This window comes from Saimiri boliviensis, chromosome 5, assembly GCF_048565385.1.
Source record: "Saimiri boliviensis isolate mSaiBol1 chromosome 5, mSaiBol1.pri, whole genome shotgun sequence".
In the NCBI taxonomy this organism is placed as follows: domain Eukaryota; kingdom Metazoa; phylum Chordata; class Mammalia; order Primates; family Cebidae; genus Saimiri; species Saimiri boliviensis.
The window spans coordinates 111,809,660-111,824,805 of NC_133453.1; the positions used below are offsets into that span (position 1 = coordinate 111,809,660).

Here is a 15,146-nt window from a genome sequence, read left to right on the forward strand (position 1 = left end):
AATTTGCCCATCCCTGAGATGCAAATTGGTTAAAGCTTCTTAATCCCTGAGAAGAAAACCTTTCAGCTTTTGCTCAGGATGGGGTGTCCAAGGTGGTTTGTAAATAGTGCAAACTGGGCAGCAGATGCCGGAGTCAGGCACCATCTCAAAAGGAATTTGTTTAGAGGACCTCTGCTAGAGGGAGCTTTTGAGATTTTGGAACATTTGTGCCTCAGGTAAGAATGCTACTTTATTGTTTTATTTAATTAATGTATTTATCTATTTATGAATGAGACAGAGTCTCACTCTGTTGCCCAGGCTGAAGTGTAGTGGCATCACTTTGGCTCACTGCCACCTCTACCTCCCAGGTTTAAGCACTTTTCCTGCCTCAGCCGCCCAAATAGTTGAGATTACAGCCACGTGTTACTAAGCCCGCTTGTTTTTCTATACTTAGTAGAGATAGGGTTTCACCATGTTGACCAGGCTGGTCTTAAACTCCCGACCTCAGGTAATCTGCCTGCCTTGGTCTCCCACTAGGATTACATGGGTGAGCCGCCATGACTGGCCAGAATGCTACTTTAGATGTCTTATATCTGATTTTCCCATGTGACCAGTACTAAGACCCTTTAAGTATGTAAGATGTCTGGTTGTGGCCAGCAAAACAGGAAAGCTGGCAGGGCAGGATCCCACTTTACTTTGAGAGAGGAAAAGAAGGGATAGGACAACCATCAAGGAGCAGATGGAGGCCTGCATCTCTACAGCCAGTAAGGAGGGACTGGGAAGGGGTCTGGGAGTAAGAAGAATTCTCAGGCTGTCCTCTGTGGGCTTTCCAGACAGCAGCCCAGGTAAGGGAAACCACTGCCAGCCTGTTCCCCTCCTGCCTCCCAACAAGTAGCAAGCTCCTTGAAGACAAAGACTTTGTACTTAACCTGAAATCCTGTTCACATTGATTAACACATTAAAAATGAAACACCAGATTCAGAAACCACGTACCCTTCTAACTCCTGCCCCTCTTCAAATAACATTAAAAAGAGTTTAAGAAATAGTGACTCAAGCACAGGCCTCTACCACAGCTTTCTCTTCTGTTAGACACAGCGTCTGGTAAATCAAGAAAAACTTACCATTTACCCTAGAAACTAAACACAATCCCTTATTATGCAATTAACGAAAGCACAATTGTATGTAACACAATTATACAAGACTACAATTACACAAAGTAATGATGCAGTGTAGATGGAGATGACTTTCATGCAATTGAATATAATGAGCGCTTGCTGGATTAAAAATTAAGGTAGCATGAGAGACCTCTATTGATAAATGTTCCCCGTATTGATCCACACTTTGCAAAAGGCTGCACTGGCAGATGAAGTAGGATGCTTCCCCGTCACCATTACTAAAGGCTATCGGTGTGGCAACCATTCCCTATGATAACTTTTATTCTCAGGTCTCTAAACTAGCACATTTTAATGAAGCACATATTTTATTACCACTTTTTCAGCAGTCCAAATAGGAAAAAAAAAAAAAAAAGAAAGAAAGAAAGAAAAGGAAGAGCTGGAAAATCTGCGTGATTTTCTGATGATTGCTAATGATTCCACGCATAGTGGTAGTAATGGAGAAATGTGTGTAAAGTTTCACCAAGTTGCACAGCTCCATCCAGCATTAGGAGATAACTATGCACTGCATGGCTGATTTCTGTATTCCTCAGGAGAGGCACCTGCCACTACTCACTATTTGTCACCCGTCTAGTTGTGGGCTGGCTCTCTTCCAATCCATCTTTCTCACTTCTTTTGGAGTACTCTTTCTGCTAGGAAAGCCTGGCCACTTTCATCCATGGTTCTCGCCAAGAGCATGAAACCAAATCCCACTGGTACACAAAGCTCAGCATGACTGGCCCTGCCCCACATCTCTGATTATATTCACACCAGGTGCACCATCCACAGTGACCCGCCATCCCTACTGAGCTATATTTTATTGAATGTAAGACACCATTAATTGTAAGATATACCACTATTTTATATGCCACTATGGAAAATAGATATTGCTAATTCAACTATTAGAAATGTCCAATGCCAAAAAAGTATTTTGAACCGATGAAATACTTGCAATCCACGCTTTCTCCTGTTACTATGCCAACCTCTCTTCCCCTCCCAAACTCAGCCTAGCCTGCCAGTGTCTCCTCCTTTAAGATTCAACTCAGCATCACCTTCTGAAATATTCTTGGCCTCTTTCTCTGGGATCAGACTAAGTTGCTGCTGTCATGTGTCTGACAAATAAGGGTGCATTTCTCGGTCATTTATCTCACTTTATTGTAATGGCTAATTTATTCCCTGATAAAACGTAAGCAGAGACCCTGCAACATTAACACATAGGAAAGCACTGAACAGATATTGTTCACCCATTCTATAAATGATATTTTGACTAGGGTGGGCAGAACTGGAAGAATGAAGGAGGTGGGCTCTGGAGACGACAGAAGGGAACATGGTAAACCTCAATGCAAATTCAGAATCCAACCTCTTTGGTTCTCTGCAGTGTGTCTTTGCCTCTAGAAACTTCTAATGCAAGAAGAGCCAGATCCCAGGAGAAAGGGAGAGAGGAAATGAGCTTTTCTGGTCTCCTCTGGGCCAGAAAAGCAGTGGCAGGGGCAGTAAGAGCAAAACCCAGCCACACCCAGGAGTAGTTGCGTGTTATTGGGCATTCGGGCACCTCTGTTGCAGCTTTCCCAGAAGGTCCGAAGCTCATCTGCCTGTGCTAGAAAGGACACCCACAGTAGTAAAAAATGAAATGGTTTAGGAGAGAAATAATTCCTTCCTCCTTTTTGCTTTACTTCAAAGTAATCAAATGTTGTTTATGCATAAAATTTTAATCCTTTCACAAATTTGTATTTTGATTTAATTTGCATATCCCATTTACTGCAAGTCAACATGAAGAGAGACTCAACTAATTTAAACCATTTTTCTCTGGGCCTGAAATCCTTTCAGAAATATTTTCCATTAGGCAACTCAATTATGTCTAATGTGGCTAATGTCGGTGGATTAGAATTTTGCTTAAAGAAACTCATATTAAGAACAGTGAGAATGGGAAGGGGGTGGGAGAACAGAGGAGAAGAGACAATAATTACCTGTCTTTGATGCTACACAGATCAATGTGTAAATCACTAAAATTCCCCAGGGAACCTTGCTGAACTGAAATGAGGTCCTTGGGCTGGTTATCAATAAAGATGAGCCTCATGCAGCCTTGGAAAGCCTTAATGGGATTTAAACATTGGGAATCGGTGAGATTGTCGGGGCACCCTGTGGGACAGAGAAAAAAGATGAAGAAGAATGCTGAAATGATCTGTCATTGCTTTGGTGACCTATTGATGGAAGACCTTGAGGTCTAATTATATCGGTGCTTTCTCATTCACAGCAGTGCATACCCTTTCATTGTAAATCCTAGCATTCTCAGGGAGGGGACAGAATTGGTACAAAATAGGGCATACTCAATCACTGTAGAGAAAATAAAAAGCATGGCAAAGGGAATACCGATACTATAACATTTATCTCCTTCTGACTTTTTTCTGCCCATTGGTAAGCTATTTGCTGTTCTTCTGCATGGCATCTTTCACTCATCCCAAGGAAGAAACATATTATAGCTACTTCAGAATTTTGGTTCTGTTTGAAACACATATCTAAACGCACGATTCAATTCTGAATTACACGTTCAAAGCAAATTATGCTTTGGGTAAGGATGACAGTGGAGTAATTGTCTGGTTAATTGTTAGCATTAACAGGCTTAGTTCCTGAGAAAGGTACACACAGGAGCGTAACTGGAATTTTGACGTGATGTGAAAAGCAAATCCAGACATGTCACTGGTTTTGGAAGGAACTAAGGGTTTAAATGCATGCAGTTCTAGGGCTGTAATAGCATATGGGAAAGGTTAACACTATACCTTTTTAAAGGTGTTCTTTAGAAATAAATTACACTGATTTAGTGTAGCTTGCAACCAGGACATATCTACTTCTGATTAACGTGAGTATTGAGCCTTGCAGGTATATGAGTGCTTGTTCTCCTTACAAAATCCATCCCAATGGCTTTAACAGGTTCAGAGCATATGGGAATGCAGGCTTGAAACCATGGCAATAACCCATAAATAATTGGGAATTATTTCAGCCATCTCTAATAGGCAGTCACTGCTCAGCTGTCCCCCGGCAGCTGGTTAACAGCTCACAGGCACACTATAAAATGAAGAGAGATACTACAACTTCTAATTGAAGCTGTAGAGAGAATTTATGTAAGTTGACTATTATTACTGAAACTCATTTTTCACCTTCCTTAAGTTTACAGTCTACGTGTGGGGCGTTTGCTTAAACACTGTTCAAATCACTGATAAATCTTCACCTTCTAAACTCAGGGTCTCTTAAAATTTGTCTCTAACAAGCCTTCTTCAGCTGAGGAGGTGGGGGCTATTTTGTCTCTGAGGCATATCAGATGCTTATTGTATCATGGTTATTAAAAAACATTTTCCTCAAGAATAAATTCAAGGTTGTATTTTTCCTTCTATTGCTGAAATATTGTATAAGATGCAAAATTATGCAGTCTGTGAGGTTATCTTTGGGGACACCAACACCCTTGTTCTACAATCCTCATGATACATTTGTTCTAATCTCTGTTATTGCTGGTGGGCTGTGGGAACACAAATTTGGATTTGAATCCTTGATTTGAATTCATGAGCTCTATGGCCTTGCACAAATTATTTCATCTCATCAAATATCAGTCTTATAATCTATTAAGTGAGGATATTACCTACTGCACAAAGTTTCTGCATGAATTAAATTAGATAAGCCATAAAACTTTTGCAGATACTGGACGTGCATTCCCTTCTTAAAGGAATTTGCTGTCTATGCACAGGTGAAGGAGATTTGAGATAAAGGTCCCAGGCCCTTCCTCATCCTAAAACCAAGCCACAAAGATATTGCTTCCCTCCTAGGAGACCCTGATATGCACACTGAAGCTGTGCAAAATCCCTTTTGCATTTTAAAGCTTTAACTACACTCAACTGGTATGAGAGATGTGTTCTGTAAATTCTACTTAAGAGACTATGCATAATTTTATACTTCTCTTTAATTTACTAATAGAAAAAAAAAAAGGAAAGTGTAGATCAGACCCTGACATATCTGTAGGAGCTGGAGTCAGTTTGCCCATGCTCTGTCATGTGGCACACTCTGTGCTATATGTTTAAATCTTGGTCTTACTTAACTTTGCAGAAATCTGAAGGTGAGCATATTTCACCATGTTTCAGATTAGTAAGTTTAGAGACTATAAGTATGTTTCTCAAGGTCAGACAGCCATTGAGGTAAAATCCTTTTCAGAGATTATTTCTATAATACAAACAACTGACTATGAAATTATAAATTAATTTTTAATGGAAGGAATACTTTTGAAACACTATATATATATATATATATATATATATATATACACATATACATTTATAAAAAATCAGTAGATGCCTAATGATATGTTTTCTTCATCATCAGCTTGCCCTTGTGTTTTTGTCATTGGAAAGGTTCCCAGGATTCACTTAACATCAGAGTAGGCAGAATCTGAACAATCTGAACTGGCTTCTACATGTGGAGCTACAAGTTCATGGGCCTCCTCATTCTTCCTCATTCCTGGCTCTCTGTGAGCATGGCCTCTAGGGATGTGGGGAGGGAGAGGACAAGGGACCAAGATAGCAAAGTGGTAGAGAGGTAGTCTAGGTCCTGAGCATGCTGGTTGTGCCTTTCCACCTGGATTTTGCCTCTTGCAGGTACTGCTGACTCTTGGTACACTTTCTCCAAGTTTTCCGCTGAGTCTCTCCTTTCCAATGTGATCACAGGGCTTGGCATGGCTGCAAAAAGTCTCCATTGGATGTGTTATGTAACACTAGCTCTTATAGCTAAAGTTCTTTTCTTCCTCAGCACTGACCTAGATAATGTATATTTGCACACAGCTGTGAGAGATTTTGTTTCTCACTATTTTGAGATTGAGGGTGTGTGTGTGTGTGTGTGTGTGTGTGTGTGTGTGTGTGTGTTGGGAGAACTGTCTAATTGACCAAGCCAGAACCATCATAGTGAAATAATTGCCCACTTCATTTTCCCTTCCCTTTTTATTTTCCCTCTTAAAGTCTGCAGAATTTACCTCCAAAGTAGTAGCTATTTCCAGAATAAATCTGCACCCAAGTGCTGTCTGGAGCTGGGGGTGCTGCTTCATTATCCAGAGTGAGTGTGATGCGGTTCCTTCTGGCGTTGATGCTAACAGAGTGCCACAAGCCGTCATTCAAGTTACTGCCTGCAAGAGAAACGAGAGAGCAAGCATAGAGACGGTAGGTCCCGAAGGCCTGGAGAGAGGGCACTCAGTTCCCAGCCTGCTGCCATCCTTGTCATCCTCAGTGCAAACCCCACTCCTCACTTGGCTGGATACAATGCCCTGGAAGGTTCATAAAAAGCATAATTCTTCCTCTTTTTATGACTTGATTCTATTCTTCTCTTTTTCTTTTAAGTGACTCAACTACTTCTGATATGTTGTGTTTAAAAGTTTAAAAACAAAAAGGAAAAATACAAAATGTTGTACATACCACCACCAGAGCCATGTCACATATTCTGATCTATTGTTGTATAAATGCAGAGGAAAAACAAAGAAAACAGAAGAATAGAAGAACTCCAAATGCTACCAGCAATTTTTCTTTGAGTGGTAGAGTTATGGGCAATTTTGGTTTTCTCATACTTTCCTACAAACAATTTTAGGAAAAAGAAAGCTATTTTTTACAGCAGATGGGGAAAGCTGGATTCCAGTGACGTACCAGGCAGAGGCAGCCTCCTGTTGGAAAGGTAACACACTAATCCAATTGCAGCGTTTTTCATACTAATTAGGTGACATTCTTAAGTTACTTACCTTCACTAAGCTCTGATTTAGTCATCTGTAAATACTATAATTCCTACTCCTTATCATTGTTAAAGAGATCAAATGAGAAGGGGCAGGACAGTCTCTAGGGGCACTGGGAGAGAGGTAGTGCTTGTATAAAATTATTTTCTCTCCTGTTTCATCGTTTCAGTTGTCTTTGGTGTACCCTGTGCTGCTGACCTACCTTACTGAGAAAACTGTATTGGGAACTAGTCATGAGATTTCAGCTATTTCCTCTAAAGAGTTTGTCATCTATTAAGACTCTGTCCTGTCGGTGCAAAGTGTTTGCTGAAGAAAAGAAAGTCTTATTAACTGATTTGGTCACAAAGACTTGTCTGTGGCAAGAGCATACAGCCCCACAATCCTAAATTCCAAACGGTCAGTTATTGTGCCCTGTTACATGCTGAGTTGTCTTTCGTCTCAAGGTGTCAGTTTCCTCACTTGCAAAGAGGACAATGATTGCACTTACAGGCCATTGTGAGGATTACACCAGTTAGTCCAGCAGTGTATGCAGAATAACTCATGTCAGCCATACGTGGGCAGTCACATTAGCTTAAAAAAATGAACAGAGCTGCAAATACAAAATGGTCTTTGGCATTAGAGAGTATGGATATTAACATCACATAATATCTACACTGGGGTAGTCCATTGTGAAAAGGCAGAGACATATATAAGAAGGATTAAAATGACGTCTTTTGAGTTCAGGCTAGTGGGGTAGACAGAGAAGCAAATACCACCACCGCTTGCAGCTCTGGGTGGAGCAGCAATACGTGAGCAGAGAAGACAGAAAGCCTAACTAACTCCATGTGAGGATCCCAAGAATGTTTCACGGAAGTGAGTGACAGTTAAGGAAGGTTTTAGAAAATTAACAAGGTTTGTAATTTACAGAGCAAGAGTTCCAGGAGACAGACAGAAAAAAAGAAACAATGGTCTGGACTGAGAAGCAGGAGATGACAATATGAAGGCAGCTAGAAAGAGAATCGAATCACCCAGGGTCTCACATGCTAGGCTCAGGAGGACTGTAAACAATATTATTTGACAAATGATTCTGGAAGGCATTTTCCCCAAACCAATTCCATCAGAATCTCTGGGGATGGGCCCTAGGCATCAGCATTTTTAAAAAAGCTCCCTGGGTGGTTCTAACACGCAATCAAAGATGAAAATCACAGCTTTAGAACGTGGAGTCCATGAGGGCTCTTTAGGATGGTAAAGTCAGGGTGGGAAATGTTTATTCAAAGAATCAGCTAGCAAAAGAGCCAACGATAGGAGCTGGGAGGAGTCAAGGCTGGAGGCAGAACTCTCAGGGCCTATTGTTTGCAGAGTTCCCATGAGGCGGAATGAGAGGATCTCACATAAAGTAGCAGCAGTGAAAATGCAAAGCAAGTGATATAGATTCAGAGCCATTTCTCCAGGTAAAGTAGACCTGCCTTGGTAGAGGCTTCTGGAGCAGCCCCAAAGCAGCAAGCTGGGAAGAAAACACTGACAATCACCGCAGAGGAATGCCAGACCCTCAGAGTGGCAAGCAGAGAGCTGGTGCCCTGAGCTGAGCTCAGATGGCTGGAGAGGTTGCCTTGGGGGAAGCACAGCACCAGGCTTGGAGCCCAGCTGTATTTGCACCTGGGCAGCCGTGACCGATCTGCTCAGAGCATCCCAGATGTAGGACACCTGAAGTATTTTCAGCCAGATCCCTCAGAGTCAGTCTCCACTGCCACCCTGAACATCTGTTTGGGATGGAGAAGAGAGCCCAGAGGCTTCTCTGCCTGGTGGCCCCACTTTCTCTCAAAGGCAGTTGTCCTCAGACAAGACCGAGTTTTGGGTCCTGGTCACAGGGATTCTGCTAATGAGACAGAGAATATGTCAGGTGTTTCTTGGTGACAGATACTTGACTTCTTTCAGAGATATTTGGGGAGCGCAGTCAATTGTAAGTCCTTTTTAAAAACTTTCATTTGCATACTCATTTGAATATATCTGCATAATACATGGGACTGCGTTTTTGCAGGTAAACTCTAGACTGGAAGGGAATTAGTAACTAGTTCAGAATAAAAGGTCTAAATACTCCCTAAGGGCCAAGCGCCCTGCTAGGCATGCAGGGTACAGTAGAGAAAAATATATTTATAGAGGCCACAGTGAGTGTCTACTCGGTCAGGTATCTATCATCTATTCAGGTTACAGACAGCACTGGCCTGAGGAGAGGTCTGCTCAGTGCAAGTCTGTAGATCATCTTGAAAGAACAAAAGTCTGTTGTCTTTTATTCTTTTTGGGCTGCTTTTTCTTTGGTTTGACCTTTTCCTACATGGTGCCCACTCCCAGCCTGGGTGTAAAGTTTAGCTCTGTGGAGGAGAATTATTAGAACAATAGCTATTGATGAAGGTATTGCCTGGGGTACTTTTGAAAATACGGAACCTGGGGGCGGGGGGGTGGTACTCCAGGTTAATTAAGTCAGATTTTTCAGGATTGTGCCAGAACGAGGAAGATTCAAAGGTCCCTTGGGATTCTGTTGTGCAGCCAGGGGCGGAAGCCACTCCATTGAAGGTGTCAGAAGAAAAACAAAAGAAGCTGGAAATTTGGGAATTGCCCTAGAGAGCTGCCCAGGTATAAGTTCCAAGGCAAGTGAAGTGGTACATCCTCAGCTAAAAATCTCCACTTTTATCCAGTGTGCATTGTCATTTCATTCTGTTAACGGACCCAAAATAACATCTCTAGAGACTCAAATACTCTCTTGAAGTTACTAACAGAAGTGCTATTAATTACTCACAAATTAGGGAGAATACACCCTATCAGATTGCTTTTTCACCGAACCTCCTTGAGATAAATAGCTTTGAAAGAATAGACTTGTCCAATGAGGAGAATAGAAAAGCAACACCTTTGAGGCCAAGAATGTCTTGTTGGGGGAAAAAAATTCTCCTAGGGGAGAAGAGTAGATTATTTAGAGCCAATATGGGGCGCTTATCACCCCCATGATTCAGGGACCAAGGCTTAAAAGATGGGATTTGGGTTCTAGAAATAGATGAGGACAGACATACAATTTCTGAACTTTAAAGAGATGTCAGGTATTATTTGCTATCTCCCACAATGGTAAAGAATAAAAACTGATTATACTCAATCTTAATGAATATAGAAGGAAAAAGTCAACCTTTTGTTTACTTTATTGTACTTTCGGTTCTGGGGTACATGTGCAGATCATGCAGGATTTTTCCATTGGTACACACATGGCAATGCGGTTTACTGCCTCCATTTTCCCATCACCTATATCTGGCATTTCTCCCCATGTTATCCCTCCCTGACCTCCACACCTCACCCTACTGTCCCTCCGTTGGCCCTCCCCAACAGACCCCAGTGTGTGATGCTCCCCTCCCTGTGTCCATGAGTTCTCTTTGTTCATCACCCACCTATGAGTGAAAACATGCAATGTTTGATTTTCTGTTCTTGTGTCAGTTTGCTGAGAATGATGGTTTCCAGATTCATCCATGTGCCTACAAGGGACATGAACTCATCCTTTTTTATAGTATTCCATGGTGTATATGTGCCACATTTTCCTTGCCTAATCTATCGTCAATGGGCATTTGGGTTGGTTTCAAGTCTTTGCTACTGTAAACAGTGTCACTATGAACATACGTATGCATGTGTCTTTATTATAGAATGATTTACAATCCTTTGGATATATATCCAGTAATGGGATTGTTGGGTCAAATGAAATTTTTATTTCTAGGTCCTTAAGGAAGCACGACACTGTCTTCCACAGTAGTTGAACTAGTTTACACTCCCACCAACAGTGTAAAAGTGTTTTTATTTCTCCGCATCCTCTCCAGCATCTGTTGTCTCCAGACTTTTTAATAATTGCCATTCTAACTGGAGTGAGGTGGTATCTCAATGTGGTTTGATTTGCATTTCTCTAATGACCAGGGATGATGAGCATTTTTTCATATGTTTGTTGGCCTCATATATCTCTTCTTTTGAAAAGTGTCTGTTCATATCCTTTGCCCACTTTTAGATGGATCTGTTTGTTTTTTTCTTGTAAATCTCTTTTAGATCTTTATAGATTCTGGATATTAGCCCTTTGTCCGATGGGCAGATTGCAAATTTTTTTTCCCATTCTGTTGGTTGCCAGTTCACTCTAATGATTGTTATCTTTTGCTATACAGAAGCTCTGGAATTTAATTAGGTCCCATTTGTCTATTTTGGCTTTTGTTGCCAATGCTTTTGGTATTTTGGTCATGAAGTTCTTGCCTATGCCTATGTCCTGAATGGTTTTGCCTAGATATTCTTCCAGGGTTTTTATGGTATTACGTCTTATGTTTAAGTCTTTAATCCATCTGGAGTTAATTTTAGTGTAAGGTGTCAGGAAGGGGTCTAGTTTCTGTTTTCTGCACACTGCTAGCCAGTTTTCCCAATACCATTTATTAAACAGGGAATCCTTTCCCCATTGCTTGTTTTTGTCAGGTTTGTCAAAGATCAGATGGTTGCAGATATGTGGCGTTGCCTCCAGGGTCTCTGTTCTGTTCCATTGGTCTATATCTCTGGAAATAGTCAATTTTATGTGTTGTTTGCAGCCGCCTAAATTTGTACACTCTTTCTGGAAGGCAATACAGCAATGAGTATCAAAAATCCCAAGAATGCCATACCTCATTTCCTATGAATTTTATTCTGAAGAATTATTTCTAAAACAGTAACAGAATTGTAGCCAAGATTCATAGTGAAGATAGTTCATGACACCATCACTTACAATAGCAAAACTTCTCTTATACCCAAATTTCCAATAGCAGCAGGCTAGCTAAAGCCAATGTGGTTTATTCCTAACATGGTATATAATGTAGTCAGTAAAAATAATAACATCCAAGAATACTACTGATACTGTGATAAGAGAAAAGCTCTAAATAAATAGTACATGCTGCATGATTCCCATCTTGTTAAAAGCTAACACCAAGAAAATGACTGCAATAATGTAGAATGACAAAATCACAGATTGTTTTTGTTTTTTGTTTTTCTTTCATGTTATATTGGAATTTTCAACGTTTTTTTTAATATTCATTTTTTTATCATCTTAAAAAAACTGACAAACTGTTTAAGCTGAAATAAAAGACAGAAAACTTTTTGTCCGTTTCACTTTTCACTTTTGTTCTCACGGCTTCTCTCAGGTTCTGGAATTCAGCCCAGGGCATCAGTATAAAGGGTTCCTTATAAAGAGAGAGTTAAATAGACTGTCCTGTGCTTCCCTAGGAATCAAATAAAGATTTGGAAGATTTTCTCCATAGAGAAAAAAAGAATGGCAGCTTTATCTTTGCAACTGAACTTGCAAATGAACCTTTGAAACAGTCCAATTGTAAAGATAGCTAATAATACATCATACTACCAGTAACAAATGCTTACAATGGTGCCAAGCACTTTAAATAATATACTTCCTAATTCTTACAATAGTTCTGGAGGTCAAGCTGATTGTCCCCATGTAATAGATGTAACAGCGAAAAGTGGAGAGGCTGCCCAGGGCCCCAGGGCTGCACAGAGGCAGAGCCAGCGTTCAAAGGGAAGTGTGGATACTGGGGCTGAACTCCTTTTTCTCATCACGCTGGCAACTCCAGCCAGCCCTGCCCTGCTCCTGCCATTGCTTTGATGACCAAAAATCTCTGCAAAGTTTTATGTTCTGCTACTGAATTCTACTTTGCTTTTATTTTTATGATTTTTTTGGTAACAGATTTATCGAGATAAAATTCACGTATCATACATGTCATCTGAAGTGTGAAACCCAATTGTTTTTCATAGATTCGGAGTTATACAATCACTACAATCAATTTTTAAAACATTTCATCATCCCCCAAATGTACTCTGTAACCTTGATGTACTGTTCCCCAATCCCCTTATCCCTGCACCTCCAGCCCTGATCAACCACTAACCTATTTTTCTGCCTCTATGGATTTGCTTATTCTGGACATTTTATATAAATAAAATTATATGTTATACTCTATTTTCTGACTGGCACTTTTCACTTAGCATAATGTTTTCAAGATTCATTCATATAGCACGAATTAGTACTTGTTTTCTTTCCTTCTTTTTTTAATTTTTATTTTGAGAAGAAGTCTCACTCTTCTGCCCAGGCTGGAGTGCAGTGGAGTGCAATGGAGTGTGATCTCAGCTCATGCAACCTCTGCCTCCTGGGTTCAAGTGATTCTCCTGGCTCGACCTCCCAAGTAGCTGGGAATACAGGTGCCTACCAGCAGGCCTGGCTAATTTTTTTGTATTTTATTAGAGATAGGGTTTCATCATGTTGGCCAAGCTGGTGGTCTAGAACTCCTGACCTCAAGGGATCCACCCACTTCAGCCTCCCAAAGTGTTAGGATTACAGGCGTGAGCCACCTTGCTTGGTTGAATCAGTATATTTTTGTGGTTGATGGATATGTGGATTGTTTCCACTTTGGGCATCATTATGAATAATGCTGCTGTGAACATTTTGCATACAGATTTCTGTATGAACCTGTTTTCAATACTCTTAGGTGTACATATAGAAGTGGAATTGCTCAGTCACAGGCCAATTCCATATTTAACCCCTGAGGAACTCCCTGACCTTTTCCAAAGTGGCTGTACTAGTTTACATTCCCACCAAATGACTTTGCTTTTCACAATATCAACTTCAAGCTTTAGTTCCACCCTTTTGTGAATCACCTAGCTTCTGAAAAGAATAAAATCATAATTCAACTTTTGTGTCACAGCATGTCTACTTATGTCAGAAGTTAGAATTCTAGCCACTTGTTATTACTTTGATATTATCTTTCTAGATAAAATTAAAAAATAGTTATAGAGCATCTAATATATCTTTTCAAATACTTGTGGTAATGAGATCTCCACAGCCCTTTACAGCTCACATTCGATGAAATGGAGACTCAGAGAGGTTAAGAGATATTCTGAGTTCCTAAATTTTTGTTTTACAAGGATAGGGTTTACAGTTAAAGTAGGCTTTGTCACCACTGGCCCTGGGTATTCTGGACTGGCTGATTATTTGTTGGAGTTAGTTGTCTTATGGTATACCTCCTGTGTCAGATGTGCAGCAGCACCCCTGCTCACTAGATGCTAATAACAAACCCCCCTCACCACCACAACCATCCATCACCAAATCACAACCTTTCATTACCAACTCCACCACCCTCCATTACCAACACCACAACCCCTCTTCAGAAACAACATAACCTCTATCACTAATACTACAACCTTCCATCACCAACACCACAATGAACTATCATCAAAACCACAACCCTCCATTACAAACACCACAATGCCCCATGAGCAATGACACAACCTTCCATGACCAACACCACAGGCCCCATCACTACCAGCACACTCCTCCATCACCAACACCAAAACCCTCCATCACCAATACCACAAACCCTCTTCACCAATACCACAACCTCGAACACCAAAACCACAACCCTCTATCACCAATAACACACCCTCCATCACCAACATCACAGCCCTCCATCACCAACACCACAACCTTCCATCATCACCACCACAACCTCCCATCACCAACAGCACAACCTCATCACCAACAGTACATTTTTTCACAATATGGGGGGTGGGTGAGGTAAAGGGTAAGTTTGGTGGAATGGAAATTCTTCCTTGGCTCAGAACCATTGAGTTAAAGAAATAATTTTGAGGTTGCAGGGCCTTGATACACTCTTGTACTCTGGCTCACTTTTTCTCTAATCCCACCAACTCCTCTGTAAAATTTCTAACACATCTTTGCACTTCAAATTTCACCACATTTTACCATCCTATTTTTATGTTTTGAAGACAATATGAAAAGTAAGATCATAATGTTTCAAGGTGTCAATGAAACTTTGTAACCAAGTGACTGTTCAGGACCCTTAAGCGTCAGTCATGACCACCCTAGGACATTACAGTTACACACAAGAACAGAAAGACAGCCCAGTCCGGACCACAGTACCCAAAGGCTCTGTTTCTAACACTGAAGATAACTTGTTAATGATTTGCTTGATGGCTTTATTCATCTGTTACTCGTTGCTAAAATCCCTACCACCTAACAATTTCCAGAAATTTAGACAGATTTCTAAATTTCTCTAAACCTATTACATCATCTGTAAATTAGAAGCAAAACTGATTGGCTTGATTTGAACTTTTCTAGGCTTTATCTTCCCCCAGAAAACTCAATTCAGCCGTCTTTCTATGTCCTCTCATACACGATGTTATTTAACAATTCAAAGGTGGCTGTCAACTTTTGTTGACTATTCTCACACAGT

The 15,146-nt window shown here is 40.7% G+C and overlaps 1 protein-coding gene across 2 annotated transcripts in view; it reads right to left on the reverse strand.

Annotated features, from left to right (window-relative positions):
- CNTNAP5 (contactin associated protein family member 5) overlaps positions 1–15,146 on the reverse strand; it is an 891,734-nt gene that overhangs the window by 404,053 nt on the left and 472,535 nt on the right. For both annotated transcript variants that reach the window (XM_010342190.3, XM_074399829.1), the window contains exons 9-10: positions 6,139–6,288; positions 3,098–3,269 (exon numbers count right to left, since the gene is read on the reverse strand). In XM_010342190.3, coding sequence (XP_010340492.1) covers positions 3,098–3,269; positions 6,139–6,288 — 322 coding nt within the window. The remainder of the gene's footprint in view (positions 1–3,097; positions 3,270–6,138; positions 6,289–15,146) is intronic.